Below are 18,177 nucleotides of genomic sequence, written 5' to 3'. Positions count from 1 at the left end.
CCTCGCTTCAACTTAGTGTTCTTTGAGAATTTCCACAGTTACTTATTGAAGGGCATTCTTTGCCTGCCATTGCATGAATTTGTATATTGTGAGGCAAGTACAATGATACACTATGTCCAGGGAGTCGAGAAAATTTCCCCGACCGGAACGGGAATCGAACCCGCCGTCTCCGGATTGGCGATCCATAGTCTTAACCACTACGCCAACTGGAGACCCCATGTCGTCCTTAAATTGCTAAAACTTATATCATACATACATACATGCATTTGTTCAACATCATTAAGACAAGACATAATCAACAATAGTACGCCACAATACTCGGTTTGTGGCTGCCGCTCTCCATCCTCGGTCGCGCCCAATGCTCGCCAAGTCACGCTCCACCTGGTCCGCCCATCGTGCTCTCTGCGCTCCACGCCTTCTTGTGCCAACCGGATCAGTTGCAAACACCAGCTTTGCAGGGTTGTTGTCCGGCATTCTTACAACATGTCCTGCCCACCGTATCCTTCCGGCTTTGGCCACCTTCTGGATGCTGGGTTCGCCGTTAAGTGCAGCGAGCTCGTAGTTCATCCTTCTCCGCCACATACCGTTCTCCTGCACACCGCCGGAGATCGTTCTTAGCACGCGTCGCTCGAAAACTCCGAGTGCTTGCAGGTCCTCCTCGAGCATGGTCCATGTCTCGTGCCCGTAGAGGATCACCGGTCTTATTAACTTTTTGTACATGGTGCATTTGGTGCGTGGGTGAATCTTTTTCGACCGCAGTTTCTTCTGGAGCCCGTAGTAGACTCGGCTTCCGCTGATAATGCGCCTCCGAATTTCACGGCTCACGTTGTTGTCAGCCGTCAGTAAGGATCCGAGGTAGACGAATTCCTCCACCACCTCGAAAGTATCCCCACAGACAAACAGACGTAACACTCTGATAATTCCCATCGTACACCGATTTAACGGTCGTTTTCAAAATTTGATTGTTGGCCAACTGCCCAACCGTGGCGCTCGCATAGTTTTTGTTCGAGTTTGACGTTTGCTCACTACCGCCACCTAGTTGGTGGTCGGCCAAACTTAGTCCTTTTAGCATCGGGCGAATATGTTTCCGTGACTATGATTTGAATCGAAAAATGTTCGAAGTGTTACGTCTGTTTGTCTGTGGTATCCCCGTCTATCGTAACATTACTACCCAGACGGATCCGGTCGTGTTCGGTTCCGCCTACCAGCATGTACTTTGTTTTTGAGGCATTCACCACCAGTCCGACCTTTGCTGCTTCGCGTTTCAGGCGGGTGTACAGCTCTGCCACCGTTCCAAATGTTCTAGCGATAATGTCCATGTCGTCCGCAAAGCACACAAATTGACCGGATTTTGTGAAAATCGTTCCCCAGCTGTTGAACCCGGCTCGTCGCATCACACCTTCCAGAGCGATGTTGAAGAGTAGGCATGAGAGTCCGTCACCTTGTCGCAGTCCCCGGCGAGATTCGAATGAACTAGATAGTTCACCCGAAACCCTTACGCAGTTTTGCACACCGTCCATCGTTGCTTTAATCAGTCTAGTCAGCTTCCCAGAAAAGCCGTTTTCGTCCATGATTCTGCATAGCTCTGCGCGGTCGATACTGTCGTATGCCGCTTTGAAGTCGATGAACAGGTGATGCGTTGGGACCTGGTATTCACGGCATTTCTGGAGGATTTGCCGTATGGTAAAGATCTGGTCCGTTGTCAACCGGCCGTCGATGAAGCCAGCCTGATAACTTCCCACGAACTCATTCGTTTTAGGTGACAGACGACGGAAGATGATCTGGGATAGCACTTTGTAGGCAGCATTCAAAATAGTGATCGCCCTGAAGTTCTCACATTCCAAATGGTCGCCTTTCTTGTGAATGGGGCAGATTACCCCTTCCTTCCACTCCTCCGGTACCTGTTCGGTTTCCCAGATCCTGACTATCAGTCGATGCAGACAGTTGGCTAACTTTTCTGGGCCCATCTTTGATGAGTTTAGCTGCGATACCATCCTTACCAGCTGCTTTGTTGGTTTTGAGCTGGTGAATGGCACCCTTAACTTCCCTCAGCGTGGGAGTTGGTTCATTTCCGTCCTCCGCTGCACTGGCGTCGTCGTTTCTTCCGTTGCCGTGGGCTCCCGTGCCTACGTTCACCACGCCGTTCAGGTGCTGATCGAAGTGCTGCTTCCACCTTTCGATCACCTCGATCACCTCAGCCTCCGTCTTTATCCCTGCAAATTTCGGTTCGCGGCACGAAGCCGTTGCGGGATGCGTTGAGCTTCTGATAGAACTTCCGTGTTTCTTGGGAACGGCACAGCAGTTCCATTTCTTCACACTCCGCTTCTTCCAGGCGGCGTTTTTTCTCCCGAAAGAGGCGGGTCTGCCGTTTCCGCTTCTGTTTATAACCTTCCACGTTCTGTCGAGTCCCTTGCTGCAGCATTACCGCCCTCGCTGCGTTCTTCTCCTCCAAAACCGTTCTGCACTCTTCGTCGAACCATTCGTTTCGTCGATTCCGTTCCACGTACCCGATGGTGCTCTCTGCTGCGTCGTTGATGTTTGCTTTCACTGTACTCCAGCAGTCCTCTAGAGGGGCCTCATCAAGCTCGCCCTCATCTGGCAACGCGGCTTCGAGATCCTGCGCGTATGCTGAGGCGACATCCGGTTGTTTCAGTCGCTCTAGGTTGTACCGTGGCGGTCGCCGGTACCGTACATTGTTGATGACGGGGAGTCTTGAGCGCAGTTTGACCATCACTAGATAGTGGTCGGAGTCGATGTTGGCGCCACGATAGGTCCTGACGTCGATAATGTCGGAGAAGTGCCGTCCGTCAATCAGAACGTGGTCGATTTGAGATTCCGTCTGCTGTGGTGATCTCCAGGTGTAACGATAAGGGAGGCTGTGTTGGAAAAAGGTGCTACGTATGGCCATATTTTTGGAGGCGGCGAAATCAATGAGTCGTAGGCCGTTTTCGTTCGTCTGCTGGTGGGTGCTGAACTTACCAATCGTCGGTCTGAATTACTCCTCCTGGCCTACCTGAGCGTTCAAATCACCTATGATGATCTTGACGTCGTGGCTTGGGCAGCGATCGTACTCGCGTTCGAACTGCGCGTAAAATGCGTTCTTGTCATCATCAGTACTTCCGGAGTGTGGGCTGAAAGCTGTTCCCAGCTCGCGTGTTGCCGCAACTCTGGTAGATGGTATGATTACCTCTAAACGTTCGCACCATAGATCCTGTCCAACACACCTCCTGCAGCGCTACGATGCCGAACCCGCGGTCCTTCAGTAGATCGGCGAGTATGCGGGTGCTCCCAATGAAGTTGAGAGATCGGCAGTTCCACGTACCGAGTTTCCAATCGCAAGTCCTTTTTGTTCGCTGGGGTCGTTGCCGTTGGTCTCGGTTCGTATTATTCTGTTGCTGATTTTCCGCTACAATGGTTTTTTTACGGCTGACTCGTAGGGCCTTTCCGGAGGACCATAGTGCACAATTGAGCCTTGAGTCCTTCCCTGGCACTCGGACGTAGACCAGCCGCCCCTAACATGGGGATCAGACGCTGTTGTGAGCCGCTCCTCCTGGAGAACAGACGCTAAGGTTTACCGAAGCAAACCCCCCTTTCCCTGTCAGCCTATGACCAAAGTTCCCACCGGGGTTGGTTACCCGATCTTCCCTAAGGTTGCTCATAGTTTCCGGCCGGTACCGCGTGGAGGTAGGGATAGGAGTTGCTGGGCAGAGGCTAGTGGATCACAATGGGATCTGAATTGCGCAGCATACCCAGCCTTTACCGTGCCAAAACTTATATCAACACAAACTTTATATGTCAAAAACATCACAATAGCATACACCAAAAAACCGCGCGAAAATTTGGTGAAATATTCAAGCTTCAGAAATAATTGCTACGTTGGTCTTTTTTGTAATATCTATTTTTTATACAATTTTCCCAATCTTATCCGAAGTAACAAGAGTTCCGCAAAACCAAAAATTTTTCAACACAGATTACTAAAACAATGTAAAATCGATTAATTGCATTCATTGAAAGGTGTATTTTATCGTTTTTGCCTTTCTTGTACACAAATATGAAGACTTCAAAAATGAAATTTTGATAGAGCCCCCGGAGGTCCAAGTCTTATATTCCAATCGACTCAGCTCGACGAGTTGAGATGACGTCTGTGTGTGTATGTATGTAGAGTAAAGTGGGGCAAAAGTTCGAGTGGGGCAAGAGTTTCTTTTGAAGTTTTTCAGCTCAATTCAAATTATTTCTTTCGGGTGTCAAGGTTGTTCGAAGCCTTTTAGAAAAAGAGTCTTTCACTCCAAAAATTATTGAAATTAATCAATATTTCGAAAAGTTATGACAAAATGTTGGATTTTGATCAAAAAATTGTAACATGCCATGGTCCTTCCAACGCATGAAATGGAATTCTAATGAAATCGAATTCGATATTTTATTTTGGGGCGTAATCAGGTATATTTTGAAGATGCTTTAGCATGCATAACTTTTTGCAAAAAAGATTTGGAAACCCTATTTTACACATAGTGGGGCAAAAGTTCGAATTGTGGGGCAAAAGTTCGAGTCACGTGGCAACTTTAGGTAAAAACCTAAAATTGTGCAAAATGTACATATAATCTCTAAGAATGATGGAATTAGTAAGAAAATTGGATTAAAGTTGAAAAAAAAAAATGTTGTTTTATCTGGATTTAACGGAAAACTACTAATTTTTGTTGTATTAAATTTAACCCTGATTTGGGTAAAATCCAGATCGAACTTTAAAGTGTATTCCAGTTCCAACATCAAATATTAAGTAGTTTCAGATATTCAGATTACCATAAAGTCAAAATAGTGTGCTACGGTTAGCGAAACTCCACAAACACTAGATTCGAACTTTTGCCCCAGTGGTGGGGCAAGAGTTCGAATAAGACACGCACATACAAAAAGTGTTGTAACTCAAAATTGATAAGACATTTGGCGTTACTTTGTTCAGCAAAATTTTACCTCATGGATAGTAGAATCACCACACGGTATTCATTTATTTTTATCTGCTTCGATTTTTTGAAAAAAGTTGAATTTTCAACTAGGTTCGAACTTTTGCCCCACCTTACTCTATGTGTTTTTTTTTTTTGCTGCATACAAACATGCTGGTGCTTAGCCAGTTCCCCGAGTAGTCCTCACCACTCCCTTTGTCCTCGGAAGGCGGGCAGGGTCAACCCCGCACCCACGCCCAACTGTTTTGCAGACATCAAGAACTGATGCCTACGTACAACCTGATCAGACCTGTTGAAGGCAAGGGTCTCACTACCCTCCAGGCCCTATCAGGCCCTATCAGCTGCACCAAAAGGTTGCTGACAGCAGGGGGTCCACCTGCCTCGACCCTTGCCGGGGAATGTAAGTATGTGTGTGCTTGTGTATGTGTATATGTGTACAGAAAGGTCACTTCATTTTTAGATAGTAAATATCAAGCGATTTCAACGCTCTTGGTTTCAATTGACGCGGGATATTGACCCATTGTATCATATTAAAAATGGTTGGAATCGTTCCAGCGGTTTCGGAGTTATGGTCATTTATGTGTTTCGTACCCGTACCCAAGGAAGCGGCCAGATTTCAAAATGCTGCAAAACCATGCATGCGGCAATACAAATCGCGGCATTTTTGACAACCTGATGAACAATTACAACCGGTAGTGTTCCGGAACTGGTTTCGGGTGTCCCGCTGGAAGTGGTAAAACGTAAAAGTGAACCGAATCCATGCACAACCGACATGTCAAATCACGGCCTTTTCACTAACTTGAAGAACGGTTAGCAAGAAAATGAGTGCAGACCTCATTTGGGACTACCGGTAGTGTTCCGGAACCGGTTCCAGGTGTCCCACTAGGAGTGGTCAAATATGAATGTGAACTGAACTAATGCATGTGAGGCACAAAACCTTGAGTTTTTCGGTAACCTGTTGAACGGTAGGCAAAAAATAGGCTCAGAGCACATTACAGACTACCGGTAGTGTTCTGGAACCGGTTCCAGGTGTCCCGTTGGAAGTGGTCAGATAAAAAAGTGAACCAAACCCATGTTTGTGCCCGAGTAGCACATATGTTGTAGATGAGTCTATATAAATGCAGTATGACCAAATGTAGTTATATGTATAAGAGTCAAACTAACTCATGCCTGACATTAATGCTACAAGAGCGATACATCAAAGCACGGCTTTTTTTTGGGAAGCTATGAACGGTTAGAGTAAGGCCACATTCAAAACTACCAATGGTGTTCCTGAACCGTTTCCGTAACTTGATAGCAAGAAAACAAGGTCAAACCACATTTGACGGAACCGACAGTGTTCCGGAACCGGTTCAGTGTGTCCCATACAAAGTGGTCAGATATTTGAGATATTTGACGAGAAAGGCACTATCACCACTAGGTGGATTAGTCAGGGTTTTTGCATGCAGCCGTACTTTAGACGAATATACAACTGAAATGAAGGAATACATAGCCACCTATGGTGTCGAATAAACGAGGGTACTTACAGATCTTTATCCTTCTTTCGTAGGCTAAATCCGCAGTTCAGTTTAACTTTGTCGTGATAAGATCTTCTATACCAGCTTTGTTTTTAATCGATTGAGCTATTTTTTTTTGCAGGTTGCTCTTTTCATCCAAAGGTTTAGTATCTTATACCCAAGAGTTTTTTGAAGAAAAGCTTCTGGACCGATTGGGTATCGAACCCGCCACCCTCAGCATGGTCTCGCTGAATACCCGTGCAATCGCCGTGTCGGCTAAATGGGCCCTTATTACTCATCTGCATCTTAACGCAGTAATTAGTTACTACAGCTGGGCCAATTACCGAGGTTGCTGCACATGTGCTACTACTGCATGTGCTAAACATCGTTTCAAAGCACTGCATGTAGATTGGATACCATAAACGGGGGCAAGTTGATAATCGGGGTGAAAATGATCGCTCTCGAAGAACTTAGTTGTAAATTCACAGGTGTTACGTCTGTGAAGATTATCATTTGCACTCTTCTGGGTTAGAAGGGATTCTAAGGGGATTTAACATAAATGTAGGTTTGAATGCAGCTCAGCAGTAAAGTTATTTCGCAAATTCTACAAAATTTCAAACCAAGTTCCCTTTCCGTTTGCCATGGAACGACCGCACTATCAACCGCATCATCTGATGGTGAGAGCGGAAATAACGGTGCGCCACCACACCTGTCCTTACCACCTCAGCTGACGAATTCAGCGACGCATTGTTGATTCGTTGTTGAGAGGTGGTAATTCGTGCCCAATGCTGTTTGCGCTTGCCGCCCCTCAGCCACAGCCTCAACAATGGGAAGGTCCCGCGATACATAGTTTCATTCATATGTGGAATTCCGAATTTTTACGTGCGTCCACTGACTGTAAGTGGTAAGTTCTGCATAAACGAGTCGGTGGCGGCAACCCGGCAGTGTCATCCCGCGTGTTTGGTGACGAATGAGTCTTTAGCGTGTGCTGGAAGCGCGGTAGTTTTCTTGGTTGCGCTTGAAACGTGCGTCGACCGGGCTCAATTACCATGCATTACGCTACCGGGAAACAATAATGACTATTGTTATTGTTAGATAAATTTGAGTTTTGGTTAGAGCGCTATTATGTTTAGGCTGGTACCTGACTGTTCAATGTTACCGTGGCCTTTGGTTCAGCTAGTGGTTGTGTGTTGATGTGTTGTTTGTTGGTGCGATGAATTAAACGGTAGTAACAATTTTAATTCATTAACATAGGGCCGTAAGGGTGATCCAAACAGAATAAACTGTAAACAAATTATACATTTGGCAAGGCCATACAGGTACTGAGGGTGGCTGGGTTAAAAGCCGGGTCTAAACGAGGATTATCTTAAATTTGTGCCTTTGAGGTTGATTAAGGTGAAGATATTACGAAGCCACACTTTGAATTTCAAAGAACACAAATCTGGAGAACCAACATTTGGTTGATTTAACGGTTAGCGTTGAAAAGTTGATCGATTTGTCACCGCGAGTTTTCAGCACGAACCGTCGTTTGGTGTTTCAGATTTGTGCTCTTGAAAATATGAAGTATGCTTATTTGTGTTTGATATGACATGTGCAATTATAGATGTCAGTTAGCTCATTACTGCATACACAGTGATTTCAATTAGGTATTGTGGATATAGTATAGCATTTTCAGTCATGGATCTAGGGCGATTTTCCCAGATCTCATTCAACTGCGTGCAGCCAGCCAGATTTTTTCTGCTTGAAATCAGAAAGATTGTCGACGTTGCAGGGGTAATTCTCGCGTTTAATACGGGCGTATCTGCAATGATCCATTTCTCTTTATCGATTTTGTCTTTGGGTTATTCCGAGAAATACGATCAGTGTTCGGATGATCTCTCAAAGCATTTCGATGGAAGATGACTAGGACTAGCAGGAGAAAATAGCTGTAGAATACCAAACTCAGGAATGAAAAACCCAATACCTACAACCTGAATCAGGTATTAGGGAGCCCTGCTTAAGAGGTAAAATACAGTGTATCAAACAATTGTCCGTACAGCAATTTTTTGGTCAAAATAATTTTTCATTCAAATGTTTATAACTTTTTTATACGTCAATCAAAAACGCTGGAATTTTGACCAATCATAAACCATATATTGCAGTTCCATTGAAAAATTTTGAGCGAAATCGAATAAGTTTTCTGAAAGTTATAGAACTTTTAGTAAAACATTTAGGATTTTTGAACACATTTTTAAAACATTATATCTCAATATGTAGTTGATGAATCTTTTTCAATCTTTTTTGTGTTACAGCTTGCACCTGAGGCTTTCACATGCAGCTTTGTTCGAGGTTTTATATTCACTACAAAAAATATGACAAATATGTATATATTCAGAGTATTATTTGGAATTTTATCATATTTTGATCAATAAAAGTGCCAAGTGTTTTCAACTTTTTTAAACTCTCTTAATGTAATATTTTTATACAGGACCTACTAAACAACATATGAAGAGTAGGTCCTATGCATTTTTCGTTCATTTAATGCACTTTTATTGGTAGAAAACGTTTGGCAGATTATATGTTCAAAATATGGTAATTTTTTAAATACCGTCAACTACATAAGAAAATTTTTCATATTTTTTGTAGTGAATATAAAACCTCAAACGAAGCTGCATATGAAAGCCTTAGGTATAAGCTGTAGCACAAAAAATATTGAAAAAGTTTCATCGACTACATATTGAGATATAATGTTTTAAAAATGTGTTCAAAAATCTTATAAGTTTTAGTAAAAGTTCTATAACTTTCAGAAAACTTTTTCGATCTCGCTCAAAATTTTACCAATAGAGCAGTAATATATGATTCATGATTGGTCAAAATTTCAGCGGTTTTGAATGACGTATAAAAAAGTTATAAACATTTGAATGAAAAATTATTTTAATAAAAAATTTGCTGTACGGACAATTGTTTGATACACTGTATACAGCATTTAGTTCGCCACTGGATTGCACACTGAGTCTTCATTAGTGCGAAAACGTAAATAAAACTGCGCGATTACATCAAATCAAATTGATGTTTTCGGCGCACTATTTCTTCGATGTATACTTCTTCGATGAAGTGCTCTGAAGACACCAAGTTGATTGGATGCAATCGCGCACTTCTATTTGCGTTTTCGCACTCGTGAAAACTAGTGCGATAGTCCAGTGGTGAACTAAATGCGCTATACATTCTTGAATACATAAAATAATTACTGGTGTGCATTCTGTACATAACAGTGAATAATGATATCAGGCATGGCAATGATGGTATGATTTTCCCAAAATTGTATAATACCTCGAGCTGTTCTCAATACCTAACCAATAACTCGTTCAAGTTTTTTTTTTCTCAATGGCTCAATACCTACACAATACCAAAATAAGCTGTTTTCAATACCAGGATAATCAGCCAATACCTTGTATTGGCATGATACCTGATTTCGGTATGCTGGAGTTATGTGCCAGTTATTCGTTCCTGCTCGGGATCCGATGCGAGGTTGAAAATCCGTTGGTCATAGAAAACTTTGAACAGAATCTTCTAACTCGTTTTATGGGTGGTACATGACGCTATATGTAGGTAAGTCCACCTCTGGTTAACACCAATCTACTAAGGTCCAGGATCTCAATCTGGCGGGACAATATTAATTACTCCGAAAAGAAGCATTTCCGACACATGGTGTCTTCGACAAAGTTTTTTGTAACAACCAGGCGCACGGTGTGTTTATAGAGCAACTTTAAAACAAAAAAATAAGTAAGTCTGAAATTTTGCCCAGTGATACTTTGGGCCATTCCCTTCAATTTGCTGGGTCGGTTAAAAACATCCATCGGGGGGTCTAGAACAAAATTTTTTTTTGAAGGTTTTTCATGCAAAAACTGTTAAAAGCGCATATTGTAAATTATTGCATCTCCTACAAATAGTCACAACATTTTTGTCTTTGAAGATAGAACCATACAATTTTTATGCGTTTCGAAGTAGTATGCGTAGATGAATGTGTGAAAATTTCATTGAAATATGTTGAATGGTTTTCAAGTAATAGCAAAACTATCAAACGCATTCTAAAATACTAAGCTTAGTAGCAAACGATCAACAAAATATCTATATTTTTTTATACAATAATACATGAAACATGTTTTATTCTAAACACCTTGAGTCATTAGGATGGCGGTACTGTGAAAACTTGTTTTTCAAATGATGAACAGATACATAGTCAAATACATGAAAGTAAAACACACACTGTCATTATGTAGCTTTTCACTGAAGTATTAATTATTTATTTCAAGAACGTGGTTTTGCGTATACTCGTTCACAAGTACAAGTATGCCTCTATTACGAATCCTATAATAAACACAATTATCATGATTGCTGAGCATGTCGGCCTTCCCTAAAGAAAATATTTGAATGTTATTTGGTAAGCCAAGAGCACTCGAGGATTGGGAAACATTTCTGTTTCGATGAAAATGTATAGAAACTAAATTATTTTGGAATTAATGTTTACAAGCTCAAAATTAAATAGTATTTCACCTTAGTCAATGAATAAAAACAAGTTAACTCTGTTAAAGACCTCATAATAACATTGAAGTTGTGGGTATGAGTCCACATTAAACCAAGACAGGACACAATAACGAGAACTGAAATCAAAACAGAATTCAGTTGGGCAATATTCGATCAAGGGCAACTTTACGGTACTAAACATAGTTTCCGGATTATTCCACGATATTTGACATAGCTGTTGGACCTAAACTCAGGTTTGTCTTTAAATTTAATAGCAATATGATGCTTATTACTTATGCCACCATTTATTAACAAATAACTGATAATAAGTTCTGAAAGAAGAGTTAAAAGAACGGAGTACTTATTGAAAACGTTTCTACATTAGGCATGAAAATTAGGCTGTTCAGCATGAAGCCAAGGAAAAACAATTTGATAACAATGGTTTAAATAGTCTTATCGATTTGCATATGATGTCTCAAAAATATTTTCTGTGGTTTCCTCCAAGCATGAGGAAGAGTGATTGATCATTGTTAGGGCGTCGTTGACTAGTAGAATATTTTCAACATAAATCTATATCTTTCGAAAAAATAACAAACAGTTTTTTTGTAATCCAAATTATTGCGCCATGCCCTCCTAAAGCCTTTCGCTTGCAATCTGATACTTAGATAAGACCTTAATCATTTAAAAAAATGGAAAAAATGAACGTGTATACGCAAAACCGCGTTATTGAGATAAATAATTAATACTTTAGTCAAAAGCTACATAATGGCAATGTGTGTGTTTTCCTTTCATGTATTTGACTATGTAATTGTTCATTATTTGAGAAACAAGTTTTCACAGTACATACCGCCATCATAATGACTCAAGGTCCTTAGAATTAAAATTTTTTCATGTATTATTATATAAAAAATATAGATATTTTGTTGGACTTTTGCTACTAAGCTTAGTATTTTAGAATGCATTTGATAGTTTTGCTATTAGTTGAAAACCATTCAACATATTTTAATGAAATTTTCACACGGTGATCTACGCATACTACTTCGAAACGCCTGAAAATTTTATGGTTCTATCCTCAAAGACAAAAAAGTTGTGAATATTTGTAGGAGATGCAATAATTTACAATATGCGCTTTTAACTGTTTTTGCATGAAAACCCTTCAAAAAATTTTTTTGTTCTAGACCCCCCGATGGATGTTTTCAACCGACCCAGCAAATTGAAGGGAATGGCCCAAAGTATCACTGGGCTAAATTTCAGACTAATTTATTTTTTTATTATAAAGTTGTTCTACACAACACACCGTGAGGCGCATTAATTGCCAAGAAATTAGTAGTTCGCAACTTATCCGCATAGGTGGCGCCACCTTCTAACTTTTTTAGTTTTACGTCCTGGAGCCTTTGCGTCTTCCGAAAAGTTGTTCATTTTTAGACGTCAAAACTCTACGCCTCTTATTTTGGAGTTATTTTAAAATAAATTTCATTAGTCATAAATCAGCTTTTGAGCATGGTTTTGATATTTTTACGAGAAACCATGTGAATTTAAAATATTTTCTGACGCAGATAATAACTTTTGGGCAGAAGGAAGTGGAAATGTTATTAACATTTTAAGTTGAAGAAAATATTTTCAAAATCGAAAAAATGGTGTAATTACTAAATTATAATACATATCTCACTAAGCGTAAAAAATCGCGACCTGAAATTTTCAGCAAATATACATTAATACTAGGCAAACATGCCGTCAAAATTTGGAGATGTTGTAGAGGTTAATCTTCTGTAATAGTATTAGTTAAGGTCTAACTTTTGACCATGACACTACAGAGAACTGGTTTCTTCGAGAAAGTTGTTTGTTTTGACAACATAAATAACTCTTTCATAGTCGTCAAAATTCTACGGCCTGCTATTCCTAAGTTACTGACACATGTAGTTAATTCTAGTCTAGTCTAGTCTACACATACACAGCCATTGATTGAAAGAATCCTGGAAAATGATAGAATCGACTAATTCTACCATTTTTCTTGTCATTATTAATGCTTGCAGTACATTGAAAATGCATTACAAGCATTCAAGTTATTGGTTTTATAATCAAGCCTTTGAATGGGGACATCTCGTACCAACCGCTCACCTTTCAAAAAAGCAAAATACGTGAAAATCGATGGCGTGACGATGCTAAGAAGGTTAATGTCACCCCTTGGTCCTTCGCTTCCTGGGATGGAACACAGGTATTTGATCCGTGTCCCGGCCCTTATGCCCAGGCTTAAGCGCCTTTACTCGGTCTCTGAAATGAGAGAAACCGGATGCGAGGGAAATCTTGCGTAGCCAAAAATTAGTTTTCGAAGTTTATAAATGCCCCCTTAAGAAAAAACGTAGTTTGAAACGGTTTCACCAATTTATCTGGAAACTGCTGTTGTTCAGTGTTAATTATTGACACATGTAGATAATTCTGAACATATACTTCCAAGCAAAAACAAATCCACCTAATGGTGATAGTGCCTTTCTCGTCGAATATATTCTCATGATCTTTCTGAATGACAGAAACGACTGGTACGATGGCGAATGTGAACAGTTGAAAAAACGAGAAAAATGCAGCATGGGCGAGAATACTGCAACACCGTACGAGAGCGAATGAGGCACGTTACAGACAGGCGCGGAACAGGCAGAACTCAGTATTCCGGATGAAGAAGCGCATGCAGGAGGACGAGATCGCGAAGCGATGGAAGAGCTGCACCGCGCTAAGGACACTCGAAAGTTCTACGAGAAGCTGAACCGCTCGCGCAGAGGCTTTGTGCCACAAGCCGACATGTGCCGAGATAATCACGAGAATATTCTCACGAGCGAGCGTTACGATGAGCACCTCAATGGCGACGTTGCAAGTACCGAAGGTGGCGTGGTAACAGATCTAGAAGTATGTGCACAGGACGAAAGACTTCCGGCCCCTGTCCTCCAAGAGATTGAGGAGGAGGTTGGCCGGTTGAAAAACAACAAAGCCGCTGGAGCAGATCAACTACCAAGCGAGCTTCTAAAATACGGTGGAGAAGCACTGGTGAGAGCACTACACTGGGTCATTACCAAGATTTGGGAGGAGGAAGTATTACCGGAGGAATGGATGGAAGGTATCGTGTGTCCCATCTACAAAAAGGGTGACAAGTTGGATTGCGGGAACTACCGCGTGATCACACTACTGAGCGCTGCCTACAAGATACTCTCTCAAATTTTATGCCGTCGACTATCACCGATTGCAAGAGAGTTCGTGGGGCAATATCAGGCTGGATTCATGGGTGAACGCGCTACAACGGACCAGATGTTCGCCATCCGCCAGGTGTTGCAGAAATGCCGCGAATACAACGTGCCCACACATCACTTGTTCATCGATTTCAAATCGGCGTATGATACAATCGATCGAGAACAGCTATGGCAGATTATGCACGAATACGGATTCCCGGATAAACTGATACGATTGATCAAGGCGACGATGGATCGAGTGATGTGCGTAGTTCGAGTATCAGGAACGCTCTCGAGTCCCTTCGAATCTCGCAGAGGGTTACGGCAAGGTGATGATCTTTCGTGCTTGCTGTTCAACATTGCGTTAGAAGGTATAATAAGGAGAGCGGGGATAAACACGAGTGGAACGATTTTCACGAAGTTCGTTCAGCTGCTTGGTTCCGCTGATGATATTGATATTATTGCTCGAAAATTTGAGACGATGGCGGAAACGTACATCCGACTAAAGAGAGAAGCCAGGTGAATCGGATTAGTCATTAATGCGTCGACGACAAAGTACATGATGGCAAAGGGCTCCAGGGAGGAATCAACGCGTCCGCCACTCCGAATATATATCGACGGTGATTAAATCCAGGCGGTTGAAGAATTCGTATACTTGGACTCACTGGTGACCGCCGACAACGACGCCAGTAGAGAAATTTAGAGGCGCATTGTGGTAGGAAACCGAGCTTATTTTGGTTTCCGCAGAACTCTACGATCGAATAAAGTTCGCTGTCACACGAAGTTAACTATCCACAAAACGCTGATTAGACCGGTAGTCGTGCAGAACTAGAGACACAGAGTCATGGACCGAGTAGAATGGAGATGACTCCTATGTACTGCGGAGGTCACTCAGGCCTTAGTCTGACCTGTAAGGTTAGGTAAGTAACATGATATAAACACGCAAACAGCTTATTTACAGAGGAAGCTCTCTGTTAAAAACCGTCGAAGTGCTAATAAGACACTAAGCTGGAACGTCCCTGAATCCATCTAAAACTCCCGGGAATGTTCTTGAAAGACTCTGAACCCCCTTGGGATTCCCAATGAAACATGAAACATCATGCAACGCCCATAAAACCTCCTGGAATACCTCTGGGATCTTCTGAAAGCCACTCCTTGAAATCCTCTAGAACGCTCCTGAAACCCCATGGAACGCTTTTGAAATTCCCTGGATTACTCCTGGAAACCACCGGAACATCCCTGGAACGCTTCTGAAGCCTCTTGAAACTCTTGGGTCGCTCCTAAAACCCCCTGCAACGGTCCTAAAACACCCTGAAATACCATCCTGGGACCCTTTAACCCCTGGATCATTTCTGGAACGTCTCTGAAACCCCTTGTATTGCACGATTAGATAAAGTGATAAAAAATATGACTGTCATGCTAATAGTTAAGATTATGTCAGTGCACAGTGGTGCAGGATCCAGATTTAAATCTGAAGAATTGTGCAGTTTTCGTGTCATCAATGGAACAAAATTTTCAAATATTTCTTAACGTTAAATATTTCTAATTTTGTAACTTAATTGACGCAATATCGTGGCACACATGTATACGCATCTACGTCATACGATTACATTGAGCAAAAATTACACTAGTTTGATTTATGATAAAATTTTCAGAAACTGTTGAACATTTGGATAGTGTTCAATAATTATCAATTCACCCTATTGCTATTTGTTTATCCATGTCAACTTTATTACTCACGCTCATTACCACACACCGATTGGCGGGGATGATGCCAAGATTGCCAGCCATGTAAACGCTGGGCACAACATCACACGGCAACAGAATTAACGCCACCTTCCTCTAGAAACGCAGTTCTAGTAAGCTTGGCGCCCTAACGTCAATCAATTCGTTGTTTTCCCGTAGATCTACATTGTTACGTTTGGCGACGCCTTCACCCACACCGACCGCGCAGCTTTTCTTCCCACAGATCAACACTTAGGAAGCTTTTGATGGATGTGCTGAAATGATTGAATGTAATAAAAATGTACGAATCGAGCTAAACCCTGTTTTTTTCGCATTATTGTTGGGGATGGGATCGTAGGGTTCCTGGAACACTATACCCGGACAGAGGTAAATGATAAACCTGAAACACAAAAAAAATGCTGTAATTTAACTTTCATGAATTTTAATCAAAATACGATATTTTTTTTCTATTTTACAATCAATTGGCTTTTAAAACAAATTTACTGAAAATTAGCTGAATTAATTGAAAGACAATAGTTACTGAGATATAACGATGGACTAGTGCTCTGAATCTATCAGTTAAAGAGTCTCACAAAATACGTTTTGTTCGAATTGATATGTAGGATCACCGTTTTTATATTATTTATTTTATTTGTTGACTTTGTGATGAACAATTTTGGCTGCTATGCATTTTTCCCATTGATTTGACTTTTGAACAACTGTGTAGTGTCAATGGCAATGAAAATTGATCTAATTGCAGTGCACAAACTTATGATGCAACTGTTGGTGTCATCTACTAATCTCACAGTCGTTGACACCCCGCAGTTTGTTATCAAAGTGCATTCAGATAACATAAACACAAAACAGCTTTGTTTCAATTTTCATTTTATATTATTGATGGGAATCTAGAAGAGTCATGCAATTGGTTTCATACATCTTTGTTCACATCGTTTATTTTCATTGGAAACCTGGTGATTGAATTGGTTCAAAGTGTTTGTTATCGACGCCTAAGCCGTTCCATAAATAAATTATACAATCGCCTCCCGTGTTTTCAAATCTCAATCGGCTACCCCCTCCCTAGAATACTTAACGAGTGGTTTGCACTTTGATACCGATAAACTCAGCTAATCTCCCGAGCGAATCAATCCCTTACGAAATGATAAGCGCCTTGGTTTGATCTGAGCGTCGCGAAACAATAACTCAGAGAAATCCAGCTCAGTGGGGAATCAGTCCACCGAGAAGCTCCAACAAACGAAGATGTCCGCGCCATTTGATCTGGAAACCGGTCCGCCGAGTGCTGAACTCCTGGAAGTTGCCCGCCAGGAACTTCGTGAAACTCCGGAAGTACGCGCTGCGGCCATCGAAGAACTCCGCAAACTGTTGCACGCTTCAAGTGATTTGAGTTTCCCGGATGATGATGATTTCCTGCTGTTCTACCTGAGGCCTTCTCACTTCTACCCCGAGAGTGCGCTTAAATTGGTAAGTCAATCAAAGCTATCTCATTACGTCATCATCCAGAATCCCCTTTCCAGATGCGAAATGTCGCCGAGTTCCAGAAGAATCACCACGACCTGTTGCATAACCTTATGCCGGCTGACCTGAAGAACGAAATTACCAACTACAATCTGGTAACCGTGCTGACGAACCGTGACCAGAAGGGTCGCCGTATGGTCGTTGTCCGAATGGGTGAGGTCTGGGACCCGAAGGCCGTTCATGAGGATAAGATCTTTGCCATTTTGTACACGATTCACAAGCTGGCCATCATGGAACCGGCGACGCAGATCAATGGAATTGTGGTCATCTACGACTTTGCCGGGCTTGGCATGAAGCAGGTCAAGGGTATGTCGCCGAGCGCTTCGAAGCGGTTGTTGAGCTTCATTCAGGAGGCTGCTCCGCTAAGGATGAAGGCGGTTCATTTCGTCAATGAACCGATGTTGTTCAACATGGTTTGGGCGCTGATGAAGCCTTTCGTCAAGGAGAAGCTGAAGAACAGGGTATGTATTTATAGGAAGGCGATAAGGGTGGCAATCATTAAATTGTTTTTTTCTTTTGTCGAGTAGATGTTCTTCCACGGTGAGGACAGGAAAAAACTGTTCAAGCATATCAACCCCGAGTGTTTACCGGCGAACTATGGCGGAACCATGCCAGAGCTGAACTACGAATCGAAGGATTGGTATCCTGCGATGGAGAAATACAGCGACTTCATCAAGAAGTTCAACTCGGCTGGATTCAAATAAACCATGACGTATTTTAGAGTAGCAATAAATTGATAAAAACAATAAA

General features: G+C 41.9%; 1 protein-coding gene across 1 annotated transcript; it reads left to right on the top strand.

Moving 5' to 3' along the window:
* The first annotated feature begins 16,978 nt into the window (after positions 1 to 16,978).
* Positions 16,979 to 18,177, top strand: LOC109622651 (alpha-tocopherol transfer protein-like). The gene is made up of 3 exons (XM_020077058.3): positions 16,979 to 17,373; positions 17,427 to 17,888; positions 17,955 to 18,177. Exons 1-3 carry the CDS (start codon positions 17,152 to 17,154, stop codon positions 18,129 to 18,131), a joined length of 861 nt encoding a protein of 286 aa, XP_019932617.3. The 5' UTR covers positions 16,979 to 17,151; the 3' UTR covers positions 18,132 to 18,177.

This window comes from Aedes albopictus, chromosome 2 (genome assembly GCF_035046485.1).
Source record: "Aedes albopictus strain Foshan chromosome 2, AalbF5, whole genome shotgun sequence".
Classification (NCBI taxonomy): domain Eukaryota; kingdom Metazoa; phylum Arthropoda; class Insecta; order Diptera; family Culicidae; genus Aedes; species Aedes albopictus.
This window is presented reverse-complemented; position numbering and strand designations above follow the sequence as displayed.